The 26,784-nt window shown below is 43.4% G+C and overlaps 1 protein-coding gene across 3 annotated transcripts in view; it reads right to left on the bottom strand.

The window, feature by feature from the left end:
* Nucleotides 1–26,784, bottom strand: part of LOC310688440 (kelch domain-containing protein 3-like) — an 81,646-nt gene that overhangs the window by 21,573 nt on the left and 33,289 nt on the right. For all 3 annotated transcript variants that reach the window (XM_083464948.1, XM_083464947.1, XM_083464946.1), the window contains exons 9-15: nt 25,570–25,670; nt 23,325–23,410; nt 21,027–21,108; nt 16,438–16,523; nt 14,076–14,160; nt 8,615–8,663; nt 3,794–3,884 (exon numbers count right to left, since the gene is read on the bottom strand). In XM_083464948.1, coding sequence (XP_083321074.1) covers nt 3,794–3,884; nt 8,615–8,663; nt 14,076–14,160; nt 16,438–16,523; nt 21,027–21,108; nt 23,325–23,410; nt 25,570–25,670 — 580 coding nt within the window. The remainder of the gene's footprint in view (nt 1–3,793; nt 3,885–8,614; nt 8,664–14,075; nt 14,161–16,437; nt 16,524–21,026; nt 21,109–23,324; nt 23,411–25,569; nt 25,671–26,784) is intronic.

The raw sequence follows: 26,784 nt of genomic DNA, 5'->3' as shown, positions 1-26,784 counted from the left end.
CTTTGACATGCTTTCAAACTGCTAGGTTGGCAGGAGCAGGGACTGAGCAACAGGAGCTCACTCCATTGCGGGGATTTGAACCGCTGACCTTCTGATCGGCAAGCCCTAGGCTCAGTGGTTTAGACCACAGCGCCACACACGGACATCTCTATTTTCATCAGATAAACGTTGGCAGGTATGGAGTTATCCGACCCCTGAGCCATCTAAAGACAGCCCTATATAAGGAAGTGGTTTTTGGTTTTTTTAATGTTCAATGTTTTATTTTTATATATGTTGGAAGCCGCCCAGAGTGGCTGGGGCAGCCCAGTCAGATGTGTGTGGTATAAATAGTAAAATTATCATTGTGGAATGGGACGTCCCTGTTTTAATTGGAGAAATGTTGGAGGGTATGAAATAGTATTCTTTCCTTACTACTCCCTAGGAAATACATTGCTTCTTTCTTTCTGATGAAAAAAATAAACCACTTCCAAAACCCAACCAAGCAGAAATCCTAGACACATATGTCAAATCCATCTGGCAGGAAGTCATTCTTTTTAAATTAACGTAAGGCTTATGGCACTAAAGGAAGAATTCTCAAGACATTCAGCACACTTTACCTTTATCTTATTCCCCCCCCCCCCCGATGCCCCTGCGAGGATGACCTATGGCACCAGAACCTGGTTCATCTCAGTGGACTGGAGCCTGGCATAAGCCATGGTATACCCAGCGAGAGATATATATATATAGGGACGCGGGTGGCGCTGTGGGTAAAACCTCAGTGCCTAGGACTTGCCGATCGTACGGTCAGCGGTTCGAATCCCCACGGCTGGGTGAGCTCCCGTCTTTCGGTCCCAGCTCCTGCCCACCTAGCAGTTCGAAAGCACCCCTAAGTGCAAGTAGATAAATAGGGACCGCTTTATAGCGGGAAGGTAAACGGCGTTTCCGTGTGCTGCGCTGGTGCTGGCTCGCCAGAGCAGCTTCGTCACGCTGGCCACGTGACCCGGAAGTGTCTGCGGACAGCGCTGGCTCCCGGCCTCTAGAGTGAGATAAGCGCACAACCCTAGAGTCGGACACGACTGGCCCGTACGGGCAGGGGTACCTTTACATATATATATATATATATATATATATATATATATATATATATATATATATTCCCCTTTTGCATTTTTCTCCTGCTCTGACCTAATGGTCTCCACTGAATACCTCATGACATGACAGAGATACCTTGGCTTTAAATGCAGGAGAACAGCCAGGCAACAACAGTGGCAAACCACCGGATGCATCCTTGAAACAGGTCCATACCTTCCAGGTGCCCCTATTTTCCAGGGACAGGCCCGGTTTCTGTTTTGATCCCGGAATATTCTGCTTTTTCTCAGGACGTCCCCATTTTCATTGGAGAAATATTGGAGGGTATGGAGTTAAGCAGCCCTGGAGCCCAGGAGATAAGTAACTATATAACCTTTAGAAGACATTTGAAGGCAGCCGTGTGTAGGGAAGTTTTTTAAATGTTTAATGTTTTATGATGTTTTAATATGTGTTGGAGGCCACCCAGAGTGGCTGGGGCAACACAGTCAGATGGGCAGGGAATAATAATAATAATAATAATAATAATAATAATAATAATACGCCCCTATTTTCATTGAAGAAATGTTGGGGGGTATACCGGTCTTGAAGAATTCTTATCTAGCCCTGTGGGCAAAGCGTTCCCCCTGGCTAGGAGTGATTTTCTCCCAATTATAAATTTTATATGGCAAGGCTCAAGGGTTGTGTATCAAAAAGGTGTTCTGACAAGCTGAAGCCAGCCTTCCCTCATATCATACAACTATGAGAGGGGAAAGCGCATTTAGGCAGTTGTGTGTTTGTTTTTTAAAGAATGTTTATTGGCCGTTTTTAGCTCCACCGTGTCACTTTCGCTCTGCCCTCGAAAAGACAGCTTTCATTTCATTTTAGGCCATGATGCTTTGCAGAAGGGTTTTGATGCCTCGGGTTCGGAGAGGAGAGCAAGAGCGAGAGACCTTGCAGGCCTAAGGCACCCCACTCCTGATTCTGATTAAGAGGCTTCCCCCCAACATTTTTATCCTTCTGCTGACAAGTAGTGGCTCAGTTGGAGCTAGAAAAAAGGTCTAACTTGGCAATCCCAGCCAATTTCTACAAATTTGTATGAATGTCCGCCATAGTTCCAACCCTCGCCATTTTCCTTCTCCCAGCATGGAATGTCTTAAATTGTTTTGCTTAAGAGTTATCAATGTGTCAGGACTATAATCAAATGCATCTACAATTGCAATTACAGTGGTACCTCTGGTTACGTACTTACGGTAATTCGTTCCGGAGGTCCGTTCTTAACCTGAAACTGTTCTTTATCTGAAGCACCACTTTAGCTAATGCGGCCTCCTGCTGCTGCCGTGCCACCAGAGCACGGTTTCTGATCTCATCCTGAAGCAAAGTTCTTAACTGAGGTACTATTTCTGGGTTAGCGGAGTCTGTAACCTGAAGCGTATGTAACCCGAGGTACCACTGTAGATGCCCGTGTTGCCACACTTAAATTAGTCCTAAAACTGCACTGTTCTTTATATGCTTTTGATAACAACAATATTAATTTTATTATTTATACCCTGCCCATCTGGCTGGGCTGCCCCAGCCACTCTGGGTGGCTATAAAAACATAGTACAGTAGTATCTCGGTTTGCGAACTTAATCCATTCCAGAAGTCTGTTCTTATACCAAAATCGTTCTGAAACCAAGGCGTGCTTTCCCTAATGAGGCCTCCTGCCACCAGTGCCCTTCCACTGTTCAGATTCCATTCTAAGACTGAGGTAAAGTTCGCAAAGCGGGACACTACTTCCAGTTTTGTGGAGTTCGTAAATTGAATCGTTCGTAAACAGGGCTGTTCTTAAACCGAGGTACCACTGCGAAAGATCAAACATTAAAAGCTTCCCTAAACAGGGCTGTCTTCAGATGTCTTATAAAAGTCAGATAGTTGTTTATCTCCTTGACATATGATGGGAGGGCATTCCACAGGGCGGGTGCCACCACTGAGAAGGCCCTCTGCCTGGTTCCCTGTAACTTCACTTCTCGGAGGCCCTCGGAGCTGGACCTCAGTGTCCGGGCTGAATGATGTGGGTAGAGACACTCCTTTTATTCTTCAGTTTCAATAAATGAACTTTTCCTTTTCCAAAACTTGGTTTGTGTGCTTGTTCTTGGGTCAGACCTCACTCAAGGCACACTTAGAGAAGCGCCTTTGCAGAGCCGTCTTTAGCAGATGCGGCGCTGGGGTGCAAATATCCATTCAGCGCCCCAAAATTAGCATGGATAGTGGGGTGTGTGTGAAGCTGTGCACTGCCAGCCATGGGTGTGGGTGTGGGTGTGTGCAACTCTCCCCCATGCCGCTGCAGGAGAGTGATCCCCGCAGAGGCTTGGGAGGGAAGCTGCGCACCCGCCCGCCATATGGTTGACAGGGCACAGCTGGCGGGTGTGCAGGGAAAGGGGAGGCTGCCGGCAAAGCCGCGCAGCTCCCCCACTTGGGGCACCCCTGAAAGGCCGGCGCCCTGGCGCAACACACCACTAAGCTGTATGGGAAAGACGGCTCTTGCAGAAGATCTCGTTCTTCACTGGGAGGTGGGTGAGTTGGCAGATACACACAAGGATCCCATCAGATACTTGAAGCACGCCTAAGGTGTAATGTCACAGTGTTAAACATATCCTGCGAATCCAGCTCAGCTGCAAGGCAAAGAAGCCTCTCACATGTTCCTATGTCCAGCATGGAGAAATTGTAAAGATTTCTTGATCAGGCAAAATGGAAATAAGGCACTTACCAGAACAGGAGGTGGTGGAGAAACGGATCCACTTAGCAAAGGAGATTCTGTCAATTCATATTTCACTTTGGGGATTTTGGTGGGAGTAAACCTGTAAATTCAAACATGAGGGGGGTGGGGTTTAGATGATTTTAGGATTATACTAATTTCACATGATCATAATGAGACAGAGAGAGGCAGAGAAGGTATTTCACCCGCTTTGCACATAAAATATGCACGTAACTGGAGATAAGGTTTTGGAAAGCTAATTGCTTAAGGGATTCAAAGCCGTTCCTGAACGTGTCTCTCATCTATATTGTTATGAATCTGTGGATACAAGACACCCTAAATTCCAGATTAAGCTAGTGTTAGAATTTAATTAAGGCTGGAGTGTTAAAAACTGGTTGTTAGACCTGTTTGTTAAGATATGTATTAGACACATACTATATAAACAAGATGCTATGAAAAAAATTAAGATTTTTCAGAGGTGAATATTCTTTTGAACTATATACCTATTTTATGGAAATTGATAACAGGACAGCAAAATTGGATTTGACATGCCCTAATGGTGGCTAAGAGACGGATACTGATGAACTGAAAGACCAGAGATATGATTCCCCTTAACGAATGGCTTGACAACATGACAATAGTAGCAACATGTGAACAGACCGCTTATAAATGCAGACTTCCTTTGGATAAATATAAAGATATTTGGATGACTTTATACAGAATATAGGTTATTGATAAATAAATTTTTACTAGGATAATAAAATTATATACATCTGCATACTAATGTATAGAGATGGAATTGAGCATTTTTCCTTTCTTTTCCTTTCTTTTCCTTTTCATTCACTTTTCTCTTTTTCTTTTCTTTTCACCACTAAAAAAGAATAAGAAAAAAGAGACACTTCCAAATCCTAGGAAATTAACATGTGTTAAGAAGTAAGCCAGGCTTAGGGTTGCCATGTGTCCTCTTTTTCCAGGACATGTCCTCTTTCTCAGGGATAAAAATTCTGCCTGGGTGGATTTTTTTAAAAAAAATTGCCAAAACGTTTCTGGCTGTACTTTTTGGATGAGACATAGACAGAACTTGTGGTTGAAGACTTGCTTTGCTCTTCTCCTCTCCTGCCCCCGTCGGCAATGTATTTCAGCTTCTATAGCCCTAGCATATAGCAGGGGTATTTAAAATGAGAGTCGTCCTAGCATCCTCTTTTTGACTCTTCAAAATATGTCAGCCCTAGCCAGGCTGTGCTCCTGCATGAAGTGGCAGCCTGCGGGGTAATGAGCCATTAGAACACAAACCATGAAAGGAATTCAGTGTGTGAGCTTGCGAATAGGTGGGGTACAGATAAAGGGAAGCCATGTGTTTAGAACAGGTCAGTGTTAGGAGTTAAGCAACAGAGAAGGAAGTAGTGGTCTAGACCAGGGGTCAGCAAACTTTTTCAGCAGGGGGCCGGTCCACTGTCCCTCAGACCTTGTGGGGGGGCCAGACTATATTTTGAAGGGAGAAAAAATCAACAAATTCCTATGCCCCACAAATAACCCAGAGATGCATTTTCAATAAAAGGACACATTCTACTCATGTAAAAACATGCTGATTCCTGGACCGTCTGCGGGCCGGATTTAGAAAGCGATTGGGCCGGATCCAGTCCCCAGGTCTTAGTTTGCCTATCCATGGTCTAGTAGAGAGAGACTCAGATGGCTATGGCTGGGGGCTGTATGAATCCAATGCTGAGCTTATGGGGGGAAGGGCAGAACCTCTTGGAGTGTGACTGCTGTATAGATGCTCAGGGTGTGTAGATTTGTAAATAAACCATATATCATAAAGACACCACATTCTCCGCTGTGCCTCATCTTTCCCAAAAGGAAACAGAGACCCTGGGTAAGTGCCTCCAACTCCCTGGGATCCCACGTTGGAGATTGGGGGGTGGGTGGGTGGGTGTGACAATATATCCTAGGAATAGCTGAAATGACGGACATTTTGAGAGTGGCAGGACCTGATTTGAGGTTTTTGTCGGTCTTGTCCTTGAATCCTTAATCTCTCCCTCTTCTCTCCCCATCCACAGCAAGCCTCTTTGAAAAAAGTCAGAGACCCATCCCTTCCTTTGACGTCTTCAAGCAATTTATTTCATCAACATCCCATTATGTAAAAAGGAAGTCAGCTAGATATTTATAGGCACAGGGGGGTGTTGTATGTGAGCAACCAGATATCTCTCGTCATTTGGAAACTGTGCAGATAACCTGACCATGTTCGTATGGAACAATTGAGAAACAAGAAAACATTTTCTTTGCCCATGGTAACAATTCTATCGTTGCACGTGCAAAAAGCAACATCTGAGCACTGAGTTCTAGCGTGCCAATTTCAAGCTTATTTTCTTGAATTTATGTGCCACAGGTTTTAATAGAATCTATGAAGAATAATACTGCATTAAGGCTGTGATGGGCTTATGGTTTGCCTTTCTGTATCATCAAGTTTCCATAGTCCATATTTCTTTTTAACATTACTGTATGATGATTTGCTTCTTTTTTTACCATGTTTTTCTCATGGTTGGTGAAATATACTTGGAGTTGAGTGTTGATTTCATGCTCTTTATTTCAGCTCATGGTAAACAGTGAGTGAGTGCCCCCCCAAAAAAAACCCCCTCTGCTATATATACATTATATACCCAATGGGTCCCACGTGATTGGCTGATTCAACTCCCCTCCTGGAGCCTGATTGGGCTGCTCCTGCACTTCCTCCTGCTCCACTTCCTCCTGCTCCACTTCCTCCTGGAGCCAGATTGGGCGGCTCCTGCAGACCAATCAGGTTGCTGCCTTCTAGGATCCTACCTGCCTATTGTTCTAGGATCCAAGCTCAGTACATAACAGCTGGTTTTTCTTTCATTCCGCTTTTTGTTTGCTTGTTTTAGATTTATGCAGTGCGCTGCTTTTTAAAACTGAAAAATGGCATATATGGTGACTAAACAAATGGCTGCAGAAATACATAGCTGTCAACTTTTCCCTTTTCTTGTGAGGAATCCTACTCGGAATAAGGGAATTTCCCTTTAAAAAAGGGAAACGTTGACAGCTATGGAAATATATTTGGGAAATGGCAGGAAAAACACAATCCTATACATGCCTGTGCAGAAGTAAGCCCAGCTGATGCTATTGAGCTACAACTCTGATCATCCCTGACCAGTGGCCTTGTTGGCTGGGGCCCTTAGTGGTTGGAGTCCTAACCTCTGGTGTACAGTGGTGCCCCGCAAGACGAATGCCTCGCAAGACGGAAAACTCGCTAGACGAAAGAGTTTTCTGTTTTGGAGGTGCTTCGCAAAAGGAATCTCCTATGGGCTTGCTTCGCAAGACGACAATGTCTTGCGAGTTCCTGCTGGTTTTTCCCCCTTTCCCTCCCCCCCCATTTTCTAAGCCGCTAAGCCGCTTATCAGCTGATCCGATCAGCAGATAAGCCGCTAAAAGCCGCTAATAGCGCTAATCCGCTAATCCGTCAATGGGCTTGCTTCGCAAGACGAAAAAACCGCTAGACGAAGAGAATCACAGAACGGATTCTTTTCGTCTTGCGAGGCACCACTGTATAAGCATGCGGCCTAACAAGACAACTCTATACGTGTCTGCTCCAAATTAAGTCCCACTGAGTTCAGTGGGGCTCAATCACAGGGAAGTGGATATAGGTTGCAGCCTAAAAGCTGCAGGAACAATCCCAAACTCAATGTGTTGATATATACGGGAGAGAGGAATGGCAGATTAAGTTGATGGGTTATGATGAAAGGGCAAAAATGACCGGAAGGATCAGAAATCAGGAAGACCAACATGTTAATAAGGATGGGGGAAAGTTATAATTTATCTTAAAAACCACTGTAAACAGTTAAAATCGTAAGTAGGATTGGAAAAATTGGTGTATTTTGGACACAGTGGAGAGGTAAAAGATCTGGATTATCAAAAAAGATGCAGGAGGAAATGACTCACAATAGGACCCGTAAAGGGGAGGAGGGAAATCCAGGAGATTCCTTGGAATCTTGTTTTTATGTTGTATGTTGTATATGTGATTATAAAACTTTAATTTGAAAAACCAAATACACACACACACACACACACACACACACACACACTGTGTGTGTGTGTATAGATGTGTATATGTGTAAAGGGACCCCTAACCATTAGGGCCAGTCGTTGCCCACTCTGGGGTTGCGGCGCTCAACTTGCTTTATTGACCGAGGGAGCCGGCAGACAGCTTCTGGGTCATCTGGCCATCATGACTAAGCCACTTCTGGCGAACCAGAGCAGCGCATGGAAACACCGTTTATCTTCCCGCCAGAGTGGTACCTATTCATCTACTTGCACTTTAACGTGCTTTCGAACTGTTAGGTTGGCAGGAGCATGGACCGAGCAACAGGCGCTCACCCCGTCGTGGGGATTCAAACCGCCGACCTTCTGATCGGCAAGTCCTAGGCTCTGTGGTTTAACCCACAGCGCCACCCACGTCCTATATATATGTGTATGTATGTATATATATATATATATATATATGCAGGTTTTGGTGTCTTCGTCGAAACGTCGCCTAGACACCCCAACTTTTACACGGGAAGACACCCGAAGACACCAAAACCTGCATTCCTGTACCCGTGAAAATCTACGAAAACATATATATATATATATATATATATATATAATATATGTGTGTGTGTGTGTGTACACACACACACACACACACACAGTTATACGGGAGAGGTTTTCCTTACTATTTCCTTACATACAAACTACCATTATTGCAAGAATAATTGGTGTTTCCGGCCCCTTTCCCTCTGAGAATGTATAAGAGGAAAAGAAGAATGACAGACACAATACCTGCTGCTTACTCCCTGGATTCCCAGTTCTGAAAGAATCTCCTTCATAACTGAAAAGAGACAGAAACATCCATTGGGTAGGCACTAGGTTTCAGTTTAAAAAAAATCTACAGCTTACCATTTGATCGTAAAGAAAAAACCGTGAGGTCTGTTTTGTCCAAGGCAACGTAATTACCATTATGCATATACAAGGGTTGCTTGGTAGCTTCTGCAGGTGATAAATGAGCCTAGCAAAAATGTTATGGCTTTCTTCCTCCAAGACTGAGGGTATGTTCACATCAGCAGCGTAACGCTTTATATCTTTCAATATTTATTTTTACAATATTATAGCCACCTTGGGTGCCTCGGAAGAAAGGCAGTATGGAAATACAATATATAAATAAGTCTAAAAGTAAAGACATTTTTTATGTTTGCTGACAAAATTTAGTCTGACAGAGTGGCGTCTAAGCACTAATAACAGATACGCTGCCAAACATCCAGCTGTCAAAAACAACAGCTGTGTGTTTTAAATTATACCCCCCTCTTTGTAACAACTGAACAGAACGTAATATGTTTCATGATATCGGAAATTTCACATTTACCTCTCCATCCCACGCGGCTGCCAAAGATGCGGAGTGTGGGAGGAGAAATGCAGAATGTTGTGATGTTCTGCTAAACGTAACAGAGATGGAGCCGGCCCAGGTATTAGGCAGAGTGAGGCAGGTCCACTCTGCCTCAGGTGGTGCCCCAGTCAGCTCGCTTGCCTGCCCTACTGGCAGCATTTGTGCTGATTTGGGGCAAGATCATGCTGAAATCATGTGAGATTTTGCAGAGCCCAAAACCAATTTCGGATGTTGGTGGGGTGGGGTGGGGTGAGCAGCCTAGAAGGTGGTTGCCATGCGGCACTTCCCATTTTACCCAAAGTGGCAGAATGGGAGGTGCAAAGGTAAAAGGTAAAGGACTCCTGGACAGTTAAGTCCAGTCAGAGGTGACTATGGGGTTGCTGCACTCATCTCGCTTTCAGGGCGAGGGAGCCGGCGTTTGTCCACAGACAGCTTTCCAGGTCATGCGGCCAGCAGGACTAATCTGCTTCTGGCACAATGGGACACTGTGACGGAAACCAGAGAGCACGGAAACGCCGTTCACCTTCCTGCCACAGCGGTACCTATTTATCTACTTGTACTGGTGTGCTTTCGAACTGCTAGGGTGGCAGGAGCTGGGACAGAGCAATGGGAGCTCACCCCGTCGTGCGGATTCGAACTGCTGACCTTCTGATGGGCAAGCCCAAGAGGCTCAGTGGTTTAGACCACAGCGCCACCCGTGTCCCAAATAAACAAGCACACAATCACTGATAGGTCCACCCACCATTGTGAGGCTCAAAGCAATGAAGATGATGCCTCCCCAGCTGTTGCCATTGGCTGTGAGTTTCTTGTGATGTCACAAAAGCACTTGGCAACTGAGTGGATATATAGGCAGGCCAAGGGGGAAGCCTTTTTCTGTTTCCAGCAGGACACACCTGGCAATGGAAGTGACATTCAGCACTGCCCAGGTTTCTTCCACTTGGAGGAGGCAAACTGGAACACCGTGATAGAAACCAGAGAGCACAGAAACGACATTTACCTTCCTGCCACTGCGGTCCTATTTATCTACCTGCACTGGCGTGCTTTTGAATTGCAAGGGTGGCAGGAACTGGGACAGAATGATAAGAGCTCACCCCGTTGCAGGGATTTGAACCGCTGACCTTCTGATCAGCAAGCCCAAGAGGCTCAGTGGTTTAGACTACAGCGCCACCCGCATCCCTGCACAGAGAACTACATATGCCCCTACAGCTTTGGCTGAAACAGCACATTTAGTATAAAGTCTACTTTAGTAGCTCTGTGCAGATATGCAGTAATCCAGGCACTAATTTCTTACTCTGTTTTATAGGGTGGAATAGTGACATTAATTCTTCAGGAACATATGAGTGTTCAATGGCTTTCAATAAAGCCACAAATTATCATTGCTTCTGCACAATGGCAAGGGTCAAGTCAATGTATAGTAATTCCATTATATCCGCAATGCTAACATTATGGTATTCACTGTTTAATTTACAAAGAGAGATCGAGGAGGATTTGTTTCTTGTTTTTAAATAATGTTCCAATGCTCAAAGCAAAATAAAATTGGTAGCTTATACGGACCTCTCAAGCCTTTGATGCATAAAACATAGTTAACTACTTGGAAGAATCTCTGAAATGGATTTCAAATATCAATCATTTCTACAGCAGTTTTAATGTTCAAAGTGCTTTTCAATCATTATAAGTCAGCAATAATCTTATCAATCCCCTTTCTGTGATAATTCTGTGATCATTTATCAGTCAAGGAGAAATGGCAAGTTGTCCAATGAACTATAATTTGTTCTCTTTCTCCTCCTGTGTTTAAAACCCTTTTATATTTTTGGATTATCAATTGATTTAAAGCATTTATATATTGTCTTTCTTTAATGAGCTCAATGTGGTTAATGAATAAATTAAAACAATGAGTGATATCCAAGCCCATTCTTCTAACAGAGAAACATGATTGTAGTCTCTCACAAATTAGAACCTAAAATAACATTAAAATGGGCAAAGAAACTAAAGTCTATTGATTTCAGTGGATCTACTCTGAGTATAACTTACCATATTTTTTGCACCATAACACTCACTTTTTTCCTCCTAGAAAGTAAGGGGAAATGTCTGTGTGTGTTATGGAGGGAATGCCTACGGGTGGCATGCCTACGGATTTCCCCCCTCTACAAACTACGTGCATGTTATGGTCGGGTGCGTGTTATAGAGTGAAAAATACGGTAATTGGCTATTGCTGATAATGTTACAATGAAAAGAGACAGTTTGACAAGAACAGTAATTGATTTACATGGTTTTAACATTGTATTTCATATTGCCCTAACCTGCCCTAGTGGGTAATAAACCTAATAATAACAATAAACAATGAAGCACTCAAACCACAGCTAGAAAACACAAACAACCATTAAACAATCACAGCAATTAAAACCACTTCAAGAAGGGAGCAAACACTTATAGCCCCATTCCCACCATTCTGCATAAGGCCATGAGAGAGAAGTGTGGTGTAATGGTTAGAGCATGGGTAGGCAAACTAAGGCCCGGGGGCTGGATCCGGCCCAATCGCCTTCTAAATCCGGCCCATGGAAGATCTGGGAATCAGCGTGTTTTTACATGAGTAGAAGGTGTGCTTTTATTTAAAATGCATCTCTGGGTTATTTGTGGGGCATAGGAATTCATTCATTTTTTTAAAAAAAATATATAGTCCAGCCCCCCACAAGGTCTGAGGGACAGTGGACCAGCCCCCTGCTGAAAAAGTTTGCTGACCCCTGGGCTAGAGCATTGGACTAGGACCTGGGAGACCAGGGTTCAAATCCCCGCTCAGCCACGAAGCTCACTGGGCAACCTTGCGCCAGTCACCATCTCTTAGTCTAACCTGCCTCAGAGGGCTGTCATGAGGATGAAATGGGGAAGAGGAGAAACATGTCTAACCCCTTGAGATGGGGGGGGGGGGTGGAGAGAGGTGGTATATAAATGTAACAAACAAACAAGTGTTTTTCAGAAAGCAGTCTGAAGAGCTGCTGTATAGGGTTCCCACCACTCTCCAGACAAGATATGGGGAGGGGGGCATGTGGGGGGAGAGAAAGGGAAGCTTTGCCACACAGGGATGTCCTTTCCACTTGCAAATTGACACAAAACCATGAAAACAAGCAATAGCATTGAAATGGTACCAAAAGGAAATAATAATCAGCCCAGCAAAACCATAGTACAGTGGTACCTCAGGTTAAGAACTTAATTCGTTCTGGAGGTCCGTTCTTAACCTGAAACTGATCTTAACCTGAGGTACCACTTTAGCTAATGGGGCCTCCCGCTGCCACCGCACTGCTGCCGTGCGACTTCTGTTCTCATCCTGAAGCAAAGTTCTTAACCCGAGGTACTGTTTCTGGGTTAGCGGAGTCTGTAACCTGAAGCGTCTGTAACCTGAAGCATCTGTAACCTGAGGTACCACTGCAGAAGAGTAGAAGAGGGTGCCCCAGAAGGTCTCCCTCAAACATTTGCTCAGTTACTGCCATAGTTCAGTCTTTTTCGGTACAAATTTGCAGGAAGGTGGATTCCATATCTACAAGGCAATCCAGATTGTAATGTAACCCTAATTACACAAGAACTTGAGAAGCTGCCTTTTACGGAGTCAGTCCATTTAGCTCTGCACTGTCTACTCTGGCTATAGATCATCGAATCATACAACTGTTGAGCTGGAAGGGACCCCAAAAGTCATTGAGTCCAACGCCCTGCAATGCAGGAATGTGGCAGGTTTCCATGGCTTCGCACAGCAGCCTCTCCTAACGCAACCTGGAGATGTCAGGGACTGAATCTGGTTCCTCCTGCGTGCAAAGCAGTGCTTTACCACTAAGCTACAGCCTTCCACAGCAGCTGCAATCAAATCATATTATTCCTCCAAATATGGTTAGCTAAGATTGAAGGAATGGGTTTCCCAAACCCAAAACTGACTGTGCAGGCACCAAAATCCCTATTTTTCCTTAGCTAAAATCCATTAACTTGAGCTCTGAGTGAATGTATAAACAAAAACCCGGCTGTGCCTTATCTTACGTCCTGACCACAAAGACCACAGACCCAGTCTGGGAACAGTGCCAGAGTGTGTTCTCGGAGATGGTGACCTCTTGCTCCAAGATAAGAGTAGTAACAGGAAGATCCTTTTATGGTCAGAAGTACAGGAAGGAAGATCCTTTTATGGTCAGAAGCATAGGAAGGAATACCCTTTTATGGTTAAGAGTGCTGGAGCAGGAACATCTGTGATGTCAGCCTGCATACATAGGCTGACGTGGTTGGATTCCTGGGGAAGGAGGGAGAGGGTGCCTGGAGGAAATATATACTGCATGAAACTTCTCATTTCTTTGGACTTGCTGTGGACTAATCACACAAGTGCCTTCTGCTATCCGGAGAGCAGAATAAACTCTTTCTTTGAACCAACCTCGGTGTCATTTGACTTCCTTCCTCCTGTCCGGGAGCAACGCAGACCCAATCGGTGAACTCCAATAAGGCTACAAGATTTATAGAGTATAGAAATTTACCTTTGGTGAAATCAGTTTTATGAGGCTCAACTCATTCTGTGATACTGATTCATGAGACAAACTAACAGAGCATATTCAGCAATGAAATCAGGCGAGCGAAGAAGTTATGCACTTTGAGTTTGAATTATTTTGTTTTTTTTAAAAAGCTGGACAGTAACACTTTATGTGAATATCCAGCACACAAAACTAACGTTAGAGAAGTGTGTTCAATGATTAGTTGGTTCTGTGAAGAATAAATGATTTTGGAAACCTAGAACTTTCTAGTTGCCTCTTCACAATGGTGAGAGTGGTGCGGAACTGAGTGATGGGAACTGGTTCAAATTTAATGGCGCGTCATCAAAAACTTAACGAAACTTACTAGGCTGTCTGTCAGAAGGATTTATCAGTTTCATTCCCATGAGATCATTTAATTCTTTTTCATTTGTGCCGCCAAGGATATAAAGCTGTGAATACAGAGAAAGAAGAATGAGCAGTAACGTATTAGCTTAATTTGCATTCAAACAATGGTAACACAAATCACATTTATGGAAGCTTTTGGTCTGGAGCACACACAAACACACACACAATTTCGTAATTTCGTAATTGTCTCTTTGGAAATTGCCATCGTGGAGGGTTTATCCCACAAAGACCAGGGATCTCCACTGGTCTCAGATAATAAACTGTAAGCAAACTCCCACTCTGAAATCTGCACTTTGAAATTAGAGCGGACAGTGTTCAAATTTTGCTGTCATTTGTCCTATACTTGCATAGTGTGTTTCATCGAAGAGCCAAAGAGGGTTGACATATCGCAAATTAACAGTCTTTCCTCCCAAACCAGGCCCATTAGGTATGACTAACAAGCACTGGAAAATGCATAGAGCTTATAAATTTTGCTATCCTTGCTTGGGCCCTGTAAGTTATCTACTCCTCCACCCCAAATCCTGACATTGTCTAATGGGGAAGGGCTGTGCCTGCTTATTCCTTTCTGAAGAACAAAAACAGCAGCAGCAACTCTTGAACCTTTCAGAAATATGATAGGATAAGACTGTCTTCCTCAATCTAATACCCTTCATAAATTTGGGGTTACAAGCACTGACCAGTCACTTTTGCCTTTTTAATAGATCTGGCTTTGACTGCAGTGCTCAGGCCAGGATCCAGGCATCCCTCACACTCCCAATATTCAGTTCTCAATATTAGTAAATCCCTCTACCATCCCAGTAACCAACAGACCTTGCCTCTGACTCTCCCAAAGCAGATAGGATGACAGGAAACGGCAAACAGTGAAAGTACCTAGCTAAATACTCCCAAATGATCAGAACACTTATAAGAATATAGCTAATATTCAATAATTGCTATCTATGGATGACCTTATTGGAATTCCTAGTATCATTTTGTTTTGAACAAAATGGGGGTGGAAGTCAGATCAGGACTGCAATACAGGGGAAGGTTAGGGCGAATTAGGAACTCTGTCCCATTAATTTCTTTTCTATTCTCTCTTCCACGTTGCACCCATTTGCATCCTCCTAACCTGCCACCCAGAGGGATGCGGGTGGTGCTGTGGTCTAAACCACTGAGCCCCTTGGGCTTGCCGATCAGAAGGTCGGTGGTTTGAATCCCCGCGACGGGGTGAGCTTCCGTTGCTCGGTCCCTGCTCCTGCCAATCTAGCCGTTCAAAAGCATGCCAAAAATGCAAGTAGATAAATAGGTACCACTCTGGTGGGAAGGTAAATGGCATTTCCATGCACTGCTCTGGTTTCACCAGAAGCGGCTCAGTCATGCTGGCCACATGACCTGGAAAAACTGTCTGTGAACAAACACCAGCTCCCACAGCCTGTAAAGCAAGGTGAGTGCCGCAACCCCACAGTCATTCGTGACTGGACTTAACTGTCAGGGGTCTTTTTTTAACCTGCCACCCAGGGCACATGCAGTGCCGAATTTACGTATAAACTAAGCAAGCTATAGCTTAGGGCCCCACTCTCTTGGGGGGCCCCAAAAAAATTAAAGAAAAAAACACCTGGATGTACATTTCCAAAATATAAGGTAAAAAAACATATAAAATAAAACCTACACATAGCAACAGTGTTTTGTGTTGTGTACTCTCCTATGATGTAAGTAATGGGCCCCACTTGCTAGCCCAAACCCTAAAATATCACTGGTTTGCTCATTTCTATATATAGGGTGCCTACATTCTGCATGTGCAAATGGCTTTAGCTACCTATTAGGTCCATAAATTACCATATAACATATATTCAACACAAAAAACAGCGACAATTTGTTGTTGACAAAGGACAGCTGGACATATAAAGGGCCCCTTTACCTTCAGTAGCTTAGGGCCTCATCAAACCTAAATCTGGCCCTGGGCACAAGTCAACTTCCCTCATCCCCCCCCCCAATGGTCCTGATCTTGATCGCTCCCATCCCCCACAGCTGATTCTCTGAAAAGAGAAAAGATGACAGGAGTATTGAATTCAATGGGGCTTACTCCCAGGTAGGTGGGATTTGGGTTGCAGCCCTAATCACCAAACCCATATGATACACCCAGTCTCACTTTCTGAGAGTGATCTAGCAGTCCCCGTTACCTGTTTCCATTTCAAAGCTCAGCATATTATTAAGTGCTCTCTTGTATTCTGCATTCTTTCGAAACATGGAAAAGCTGTATGGATCCGTCCACTGAGAGAGGCTGAAATGCAGTAAAATTCGAAGAATAGCAGGCTCCTGGCTTCAAAATGATTTTCACTTACATGGCTATGAAGAATAAACGCCACATGGTTCCGTCTGCAAGCAGGGGGGATTCCTACGTAGAGTGGCATCTTCCATTTCATCCGTGCTGAATGGCACAAAAGAAAATAATAATAATGAAAGCAAACTCGCTGACAATAATCTAAACAATGATTCTTTCCCGTGGATTATGCCGAAGGTGCTCTCAGTGCTATAAATATAGTACTGAGAAACCTCTGAATGCCTGAGCTTTGTATAATTGTTGTAAGACATGCTAGAGAGAGAAAAGGAGTAAGAAAAGCTACAAGGGACCTGTAACAGAAATGAGTTAATCCTCCATTTGTACTTGGGTAGTGGAAAAAGAAAGATCCTAGGAGAGAGATTATTGCCTCTTTTTTTTTTACAGAGTGCAGTTACTGAATTCAAAATTACTAAAGCCAGCCACAACTTCAATCTAAATAGGCTAGATTCAGGAATAGAAGGGGAAAGCCAACTGTACTGCAATAAACCTGGCACCTATATAAACCATCTTGCATTTGTCAGTTCTCTCAAAATACTTTACAAGTGCTGAGAACAAGAATCACATAGTACATTATTTTGACCCCTTGATCTAAGTCACTGATCATTTAGATCACTCACAATTTTTATTATTATTATTAATCTAGATTTTCACGATAGCCCACAAAAGAGAACCATAAAACAAATATAAAACAGATCAAAAACATCAGAAACAAAAGCAATTATCATAGCAACAGTAAAAAAACAAAGAAACAAACAAAAAAACCCACCAACAATAGGTATAAAATCAGTTAAAATCCTGGGCAATCTTTTATTTTGTTGAAAATGTCTAAAACTTGGCTTGCCCGGAGATACGCAATACACACCGAAAGCAGAACCGACAACCGCAAGCCTGCAGAAGTCAGAAAGGGTAAACATTTTGGGGGAGAGAATAGAACTGGGCGCCAAGCTCACCCTCTCCCCAAATGCTCCCAGGGGGTCTTGAGTGGCCCTAGCCCCCTTGATAGGGGTGCGGACAAGAGCATGGCGAGCCCCTGGATTCCTTTAACGGAATACCCTTGCAGCAGCAGCAGCATTGGAGGGGCAGGCACAGCCAACCACATCCCCTCCACCAACCAAAATTAACCAATGCCTAACCACAACCTTACAAGTTGTGACGGTTTGCTACGCAGTAGGCAAAAAACCAAACGGCACCAGCCAATCAGCCAAATGGTAAAAATTCCTACCAGGCCCCTGCCCCAAGAGCAGATGACCCCAGGACAGGCAAAGCAAGGTCAGCACCAACAAACCCTAAATAAAGGGAGGGTGGGCGGGTGATCCGTTGCGCGCAGCGAAAAGAGGCAGCTCAACAGGGAATAAATAGCACCTCCATCAATCAAACAACATTTGCAACATTAAATTCTCCCCAGCAACAATTGGAGGTGCCTAATCAAATTTGTGGCTATCCATACTAACCCGCCCAGCAACAGGGGATGTCATGGTTGCCCCCACCGCAACACGTGCTCTCCGTGAAGGAGAACCCGCTTTATTACATTTCTATCTTTCCTCCAAGGTGCTCAAAGTAGGAAGCATGGTTTCCACCAGCTTTGGAAGCCACCTAGCCAAGTCCATCCACCAGGAAGGAGCATGTGAGACCTCGACTCACAGAACTGTAGAGTTGGAAGACACCCTGAGGATCATCTAGTCCAACAATGTCCAACTGGTCGACCGTGATCGACAGGTAGCTCGCCATGGTGCTCCTGGTTGATTGCAGTAGTTAAAGCAGTGATCATCCAGTTGCTCTTGAGCGATGATGACATGCCCCGCCCCCGGCACTACGTCCCATTGCTGCCGCTGGCGCTGTTGTGAAAGGTTTTATTCCCTGTGTCTGAGACAGAGTGGGGGGAGGAGGGAGGGCAGTGGACTGTTGGGCAAGCGATTTCATGCAATCCTCTTCCCAAACAGCTCAACAACTCTGGTCAATCGTTCCTAAAAAAAGCTCAACAAGTATAGGCAATGACAATGGGTAGGTCACTGCCAGTTTTATTATACTGGGAATAGATTGCAGTCTCTAGAGAGTTGGGTGTGCCTGATTTAGTCCAACCCCCTGCAATCCAGGACTATGCAGCTGCCCCATACTGGTATCAAACCTACAGCCTTGGCAAACAATTGAGCTGTCCAGGCTGACCAGCCAGTAATTTGCTCCCCTTCTGTTTAGCCTTGTGTCTTGTTCATGCAAATACAAATACAAGTGTAATAAGCAAACACGTACATAAATATATAAACCACATGTCTGAAGCAGCACAGGAAGACAGTCCTGAAACCATTTTGACTGTCAAGCTGACCAAATGTTTCTCTGCAAGGAGGGAGGAGGTGAAAAAACCTTCCTTGTTACAGGAATTTAGTCATCACCATTTCAAAGGGTGACAGACTACCAAGAAAAGACCACCAGGAAAGGGAGTCAGATAAGGCATTATCAGATAACCTGGCAGACAGGAAAAACAACAACATTCAAATTTCTGTTGTAGACCGTCTTTTCTGTGATGTAGGTATGATGTTTGAGGGGTGGTGGTCTTGGGTTACACCCCTCCTGTGATGTATGTATGATGTATGGAGGGGTGGTCATGAGCTCCAGGGCAGGGAATTTAAAATGTCTATATAAGGGCAGGCACACCTGGGTTCTGGGTCCTCCTCCTTTCCTGCGTGTGAGGGGAGCACCCTGTTGCAACCATAGCTGTCAAGTGTCCTTTATTTGAAGGGACAGTCCCTTATTCCAGCGCCATGTGCCGCTGCTGTCCCTTATTGATGGATGCCCCTTAAATGTCCCTTAAATGATGTCCCTTAAATTTCAAAGGAAGCAGCTCCTCTCCCTCCCTCCCTGCCGGCCAGGGAGGAGGGAGGCTCCAACTGTGTTGCTTGGCTGTGTTGCTCACCCAATAAGAAGTCTAAGAACGACTGGGGGTGGAGCTTGCATGCCTTGTGTGTGGCTAGTTAATGCAAGCTGAGGAGGTTTTTGAATGCTGGACGCCATTTTGTTGCACGTGCTGCTACAAACTTTGCAGTGCAAAGCCAGACCAGGGAGCCATCTTAAGTTGAGGCTGCATAGGCCTTGTGGTGCATGTGATTCAGATTCTATTCAGTTGAACCTTTGGTTAAAAAGTTGGTTGGACAGTGTTCTCAAAGCTACCAGCATGAGTTTGACCAGACTGCAGGAGGACCAGAAGACTGGAGTGCCTGGAACAGGTGAGGCTGCAGGTCCCTTATTTTGGCTGCTGGTCCCTTATTTTCAAGGCTGTTGTCCCTTATTTTCAAATCTGTAAGTTGACAGCTATGGTTGCAGCAGATCAATAAAGATCAGGATTACTAGCTGCTTTGCTTCTCAATATTCTCTGGTTGGCCTCTGTTATTTTCTCCTACCAATAGGGAACCCACGTAAGGACTCTATACGGGCTCTTGGATACCCCATAAGGGAAAAAGGGCAGATTTTATTTACAACACAAGGAAGGTTTGGGAATACATTCTAGTGTTGACACAAGGAGTTCCTAAGTGAAGAAGTCTTTTTTTCCTTTTAAACTTGAGAGGTTCTTGTGGTTTAGACTCCTCGGAGCCTTTTTGCTACAGTATGCGGTTTCGACGGCAAAAAGTCTTTTCATTCCGATGTGTGAAACGGATGTTTGGAGTTCAAACGTGGATGAAACAATTCTCCTCAAAAAGATATTTGCGTTCTTTGTTCTCCAGTCATTTTTAAAGTGGCAGGTTAATGACACAACCTGCAAAGCGTATGCATCATAGTTCTTAGATCAGTCTCTGAAGAAGGGAAGAATAGTTTCCGAAACGCATCTGGTACCAATAAATAAATTTGGCAATTTTGAGAGAAACAACTGTTTTCTCTCTTGTTCTTGTGTCGATCTTTGTTTTCCCAAGTTATTCTGGTGCCAAAGGCAGTAACTCCCATAAGCACTCTCTGGCAGTAAAAATAACAATGCAACAATAGTGGATTAAATAACTTCTAGACATCGCTGTCACAGGTGGCTGCCTCATTCTGCATAATACTAAGGCTGTCTCTGACTATGTGAACCAGGTCTCTCTCTCTCTCTCTCTCTCTCTCTCTCTCTCTCTCTCTCACACACACACACACACACGCACACAATTTTCAGCAGTAACATGTAAGCACTTGCTAAGCACTTTCTGCCCAGAAAAGCTTCTGTCACAACAAATATGTTAGTCTTTAAGGTGCCACAAGACTCTTGAATTGTTCCCCCCCTCTTCCCTGCGACATGATAAATTAAGAACAATAATCAGAAACTACCCTGAAGTTATAAATGCACAGTGAATTTTGCTGGAGGAACTATTTTTGGTTGCTACATTCCCCCCCCCCCCCCAGAAGTGGGAACAAAGAAGTGCAGATTCAAAGAAAAAAACATTATAAGGGATAACCAACAGACAAATGGATCAGCTGAAATGGAAAGAACTCGGTGTGTTTTGAAGTGTAGAGATAAAGGCAGTATTCAAATAGAATAGCAAAAATGCACCTCAAAAATCAGTAACTTTCAAACAGGCAACGATGGACAACGTTATCTAATCCACCCATTCTTCCACTGCTCCCCCATCTCACCTAAACTTAATTTCATAATATCATTCCTTGGTATTTGACTCCCATCTTCAGACTTGGAAGTTCCTCCAAACAAATAAATGTCCTGAAAGGAAGAACAAAAGAAACTGTAGCAAAAGTAATAAATAACTTAGCTTTATCTTTGCTTTGTCCTTCTCTACGGCAAAATCCACACAAAAACATAGTTAGTGGAGTTGGTTTTTTTACATGCCTCATTAAAGGCCTTCTTTCGCTGAATAGTCAGAAAGTCCATTTTTTTATAACAGTAAACTGTTCCTGCCAAATGTCTTGCAGAGGCTTGACATTAATACCTATGCTGAACTTTATTGGTAACATTATTTGTCCACTTTTAAAAAAAGTTTTTATTTATACTTTTCAAGTTTATACATTTCATTAGTTTCACAATCAATTTAACATTTCGAAGTTTGACTTCCTTCCTCCTCTTTCTCTGGTTCCTTAATATATACATACATATCCAAATTTTCTGCGGTACCTTAATACATATTTTTAAATAAAATATCTTCTGCGTATCCAAATACATTTAATTTGCTCATTTAATTATCTACTTTAAATATATACTCTTATGAAACTGCAGGTTATTACGATAATTCTGCCAATGCTTTTATTGGTTTGCAATTTATCTGTAAATATTCCATAAACCATTTCCATTCTTTTATAAAAAGTTTGTTATCTTGATTTCTTATTCTTCTGGCAAATTTCGCCATTTCTGCATATTCCATAATTTTTGGATCTATTCCTCCTTTGGTGGGACTTCTGATTCTTTCCACTTTTGGGCAAGTAGCATTCTCGCTGCTGTAGTAGCATACATAAATAAATTTCTGTACAATTTAGGTAGTTCTGTCCCTATAATTCCCAAACACATATATTTGCCCACTTTTGCTGGGGGCAGAGAAGCAGCTATCTGCTAATCTGAGTTACCATTAGAAAACGCAGATGGCTATGAACAACTTCCATCCTACAAAGTAGACTCAGGGGATCCCTTGATTCCTTCTCATTGTTGATGTTTGGACGTCTGCTGTAATCCTTTGTCTCACCCTACACACCTCAATGAAACATCTGAGGGCACATGCGGACCAATACTGCTGGTTGCCTTGGAAATGGCCGGCTTCTGCTAATTAACAATCTGCTAAAACACTCTGGGATTGATTGGACTGCAGCCAACTCGCCTTGCCTTGCATTTCAGAGGACTCCCAATGACAGGTGTGGCCTGGCAAACCAATAGGGAGGCTTTTCTGCATAGACATGGCGATATTCCGCATAACTAAGCACCGCTGAAATTCGAAGCGCAGTGAGGAAGGATGGGGATGGAAGAAAACAACAACAACTGCTCTTTGGTGCTCAATCAGAACTAACAGGAATTTGGGTTTACCCTAGATTGCCATTTGTTCTGATATACCACGAAAGAGCAGGTTTTCCCTTGGAAAGGAATGGGGCAAGGGGGAAAACTCATCGGACCCATGCTTAGAAAGCGTGGGTCAAGCAGGAAATTGCCAAGACTTGTGTTTTCTAGGCACAGCACATGCGGAAGTGTGGATGAGCCCTGTATTTATATTTACAGTGGTACCTCTGGTTACGAACTTAATTTGTTCCAGAGGTCCGTTCTCAACCTGAAACCGTTCTTAACCTGAGGTACCACTTTAGCTAATGGGGCCTCGCGCTGCCGCCGTGGCGAGATTTCTGTTCTCATCCTGAGGTAAAGTTCTTAACCTGAGGTACTACTTCCGGGTTAGCGGAGTCTGTAACCCAAAGTGTTTGTAACCCGAGGTGTTTGTAACCTGAGGTACCACTGTGTGTGTGTGTGTACACACACACACGCACACACACACACACACACACACACACACACAGATAAATAATTGCAGTCACCTGTGTATGACAACTATGTACATTTTACAATTTTTTATGTGCTGTAAGCCACCTAGAGTGGCTGGGGAAACCCAGCCAGATGGGCAGGGTATAAATAAGAAAATTATTATTCAGAGGGGAGTGAATGGGGCTGGGCATCATACCGTCACCCCTCTCTGCATGCTCCCAGGGGCATGCCCGGCCCTAGCCCCTTGCCGGGGATACAGACTAAAAGATGGCAAACCCCTTACTGGTTTTCGCTGGAATCCGGAAGTCAGTTCTGTCCCTGGGCATTTTAATAAAGTTGTGGCCCAAATTATGCCAAAACCCTTAAACAAAAATTCTGTGTGAATTGTGATTTATTTAGGGGGTGGCTTGGGGACCTCAACATGCAACATCATTTGAAACAGAAGATTGAAACTGACCGGCTTTTACCTTATCATGGTGAGCTGTAAATGTGTGCTGCGTCCTTCCAACTGGCTTTTCTCCCTTGACATCACACTTCTGCCACGTTAACAATACTTAGGAAGAGGAGAGAAGAAAACGAGCAAATAGAACCTGCATTGTATCCTGGGGTTGTTGTTTTTTTGCATCAGGGAATGCAGTTCATGGCCTTTGATATTTCCATCCATTTATTCTTATAAAAACAGAGCTAACCTCCCATCGTCCCAGACTGGAACTTATTGGGCAGCCAAATAACTAAATAGTGTAGGGAATTCTAAGCATTCCTAACAGCACTTTTTTTGGTATACAGTGGTACCTCGCAAGACGAATGCCTCGCAAGACAAAAAACTCGCTAGACGAAAGGTTTTTCCGTTTTCGATTTGCCTCGCAAGACGAATTTCTCGCGACTTTGTTTCCTTTGTCTAAAAACAAAGACATGTTTTGTTTATAAAGTTAATTTATTTTCCCTTCAATTTTTGAACTGCTCTTTACAGTATGTGTGACTTTAAAGAGCAGTTAATAAACTGTTGTTGTACCAAATTTGGCTTTGTTTGGACTTTTTTTGACCATAGGAACGCATTAATTGATTTTCAATGCATTCCTATGGGATTTCGTGATTCGCAAGACGAAAAATTCGCTAGACGACAAAACTTGCGGAACGAATTAATTTCGTCTTGCGGGGCACCACTGTAATTTTTATTGCATTTTATGTTTTACATTTTAGAATATTCATTTAAACAATCTTAAAATATCAATGCCCTCCCTTCTACTCTTTCCACGATTCATTCTGCATAACATAAATCCCTGCATATTTTATATAAACTGAACCATTCAGCATTCCATTATTGCATCTATCAAAACCTATTTACACTGTTGAATTTATCTTAATGCTGCCAGCGTTTTCAGCTGTACACAAATATTTCCCATATATTCAATAAACATTTTCCAATCTTCTCTAAACGTATGTTTTTCTTGTTCTCTTATTCTATATGTTAAGCCTGCAAGCTGCTCATATTCCATCAGTTTAAGTTGCCATTCTTCTTCAGTGGGGACCTCGCTCGTTTTACATTTTTGGACTAACTAAACACAGGCTGCAGTAGTAGCATACATAAATAACCTTTTTTGACACCTGGGACTTTCTGTCTGAATTATCCCCATCAATAAGGACTCTGGCTTTTGGGGGAAAGTACTTTTAGACATCTTTTTCAATTCATTACGAATTATTTCCCAATACTCTTTTACCCTTTTACAGGTCCACCACATATGACAGAACGTACCCTCAGTCTCACTGCATCTCTCATTGTACTCTTAAGTTGCATTATCTAATTTTACGCCCACAAATTGTGGAGCATTTATTAGAGACTGCAGGCTTGTGAAGCAACCGTCAGCCTAGTACTGTAACGGCTGACATTATTAAGGGAGAAGATTTCAGAGCTATTTTTAGGCAATCTGAGAAAGGACTAGTTTTTGGAATGTTTCCTGGCAACACGGTACTATCTTTGAAAGCAAAGCATTGAAAAAGCCAGTGTCCTGACAACATCAGTCGGTGAGGGTCAGGGTGGTATAAAACTGCAATGAAGAATTTCACAGCATTTGACATCATGAAGAACTGAGCTCTGTGGAAGCCGAGGACCCAACATGGCTTTTTTTGGGAGATGGCCAGTGAGCCAACAGGAAATGGTGTAGTTATACATAAGGGAACTCTTTAAGAACTCTTGAGTTCTTAAGGGATCAAAACCAAGTTAATAATACTTAGTTCCCATTATAATCAATAGGACAGGCTAGCCGTAAGTATCTTTTTACAGAAGTGTAATTAATTTGGCCTGGATTCACTAAATTTTTAATACAGTTTAATTGCATTAATTGTATAATACAATTTTGATACAATTAAGTGTCGAATGCCCCAGTGCTTATCAGTTATCCAAGTGCCTTTGCAGAAAAGTGGAAATTGGGAGCAGGCAAACTTCTTATTGAATAATGATACAGAATGCATGTTTTTACTTATATCTCCATAAATTGTGTTTTTTCCCCTGGTTTATAGTGTGTTCAAAGCTGATTATCATGAGTAAAGATCCATCTGAAGTCTGGCTCTGATTTTCTCAGAGGTTTGGACTGAGGAACAAACAAAAGTGGTACAGTGTTGTTGCATTGGCTTTCATCTATTTGTACCCCCCCCAAAAAAAACACCCCAGTTATTCATACAGTGAGGGAAATGATCTGTAATAATGAAAGACACCTGTGTCCAGTGCAAACAGATCAGTGCAATATTCATCTTCGTCGGAACATCCTCCAAACATATAGATGATTTCTCCGATCGTTGCAAAAGCATGGCCTGATCTGAAAAGTTAAAACATCATTTGTATTTAACAGTGTGCCTTGCAGCTCACTCAGACAGAATTAGAAATGCCATGGAAATCAAAAGTATATAAGGTTGTCGTCCCCCCCCCCAACTGTTCTCTTTGGGGGGGGGCAGGTGTATTCTGCAAGATGCCATTGCTGCTGTTATAAGAATTTAAGGTCATATATAAAAAAATTAAATGTTCATAACTGCATATATAAACCACATGTTTAAAACCCCACAGAAGGGTCCCGAACAAATTGTCCTCAAATATTTCTCTGCAAGGTCAAAGTGGGAAACTTCCCCATTGTCTCTTTCCTCACAAATCCTGTCTTCAGGGCACATTCAAGTTATGAAGAGGGTGTGAGCCTGTAACCTGTGACCTAGATTCAGGAATTAAGTACAGTGGTGCCTCGCAAGACGAAAAGAATCCGTTCTGTGATTCTCTTCGTCTAGCGGTTTTTTCGTCTTGCAAAGCAAGCCCATTGACGGATTAGCGGATTAGCGCTATTAGAGGCTTTTAGTGGCTTATCTGCTGATCGGATCAGCTGATAAGCGGCTTAGAAAAAGGGAGGGGAAAGGGAAAAAAACCCGCAGGAACTCGCAAGGCATTGTTGTCTTGCGAAGCAAGTCCATAGGAAATTGGTTTTGCGAAGCACCTCCAAAATGGAAAACCCTTTCGTCTAGCGGGTTTTCCGTCTTGCGAGGCATTCGTCTTGCGGGGCACCACTGTAGTTATAACAACAAAAGACCAAAACCCAGATAAGGCAATCAGGTAACTTGCCAGACAGGAGATAAACAATGCACTCAGGGTTCTGTGAGATAAACAATGCACTCAGGTTTCGCCTTTTCTGTGATGTAAGTATGATGTATCTGGGGGGTAGCCTTGGGCTACCTCCCTTCTGTGACGTATGTATGATCTTTCTGGGGGTGGTCTTGGGCTCCAGGGCGGGCAATTTAAAATGTCTATATAAGGGCAGGCACACCTTTGTTCTGGGTCCTCCTCCTTTCCCCTGTATGTAGAGGAAAGCAGAAAGAGATGGAGACAGAGACAGAGAGAATGCAGTGGCCAGCTACATTATGGTTACCAGATTTTTTAAAAATGAATCCGGG

This window comes from Podarcis liolepis (genome assembly GCF_965112155.1).
Source record: "Podarcis liolepis genome assembly, chromosome: 11".
NCBI classification, from domain to species: domain Eukaryota; kingdom Metazoa; phylum Chordata; class Lepidosauria; order Squamata; family Lacertidae; genus Podarcis; species Podarcis liolepis.
This window is presented reverse-complemented; position numbering and strand designations above follow the sequence as displayed.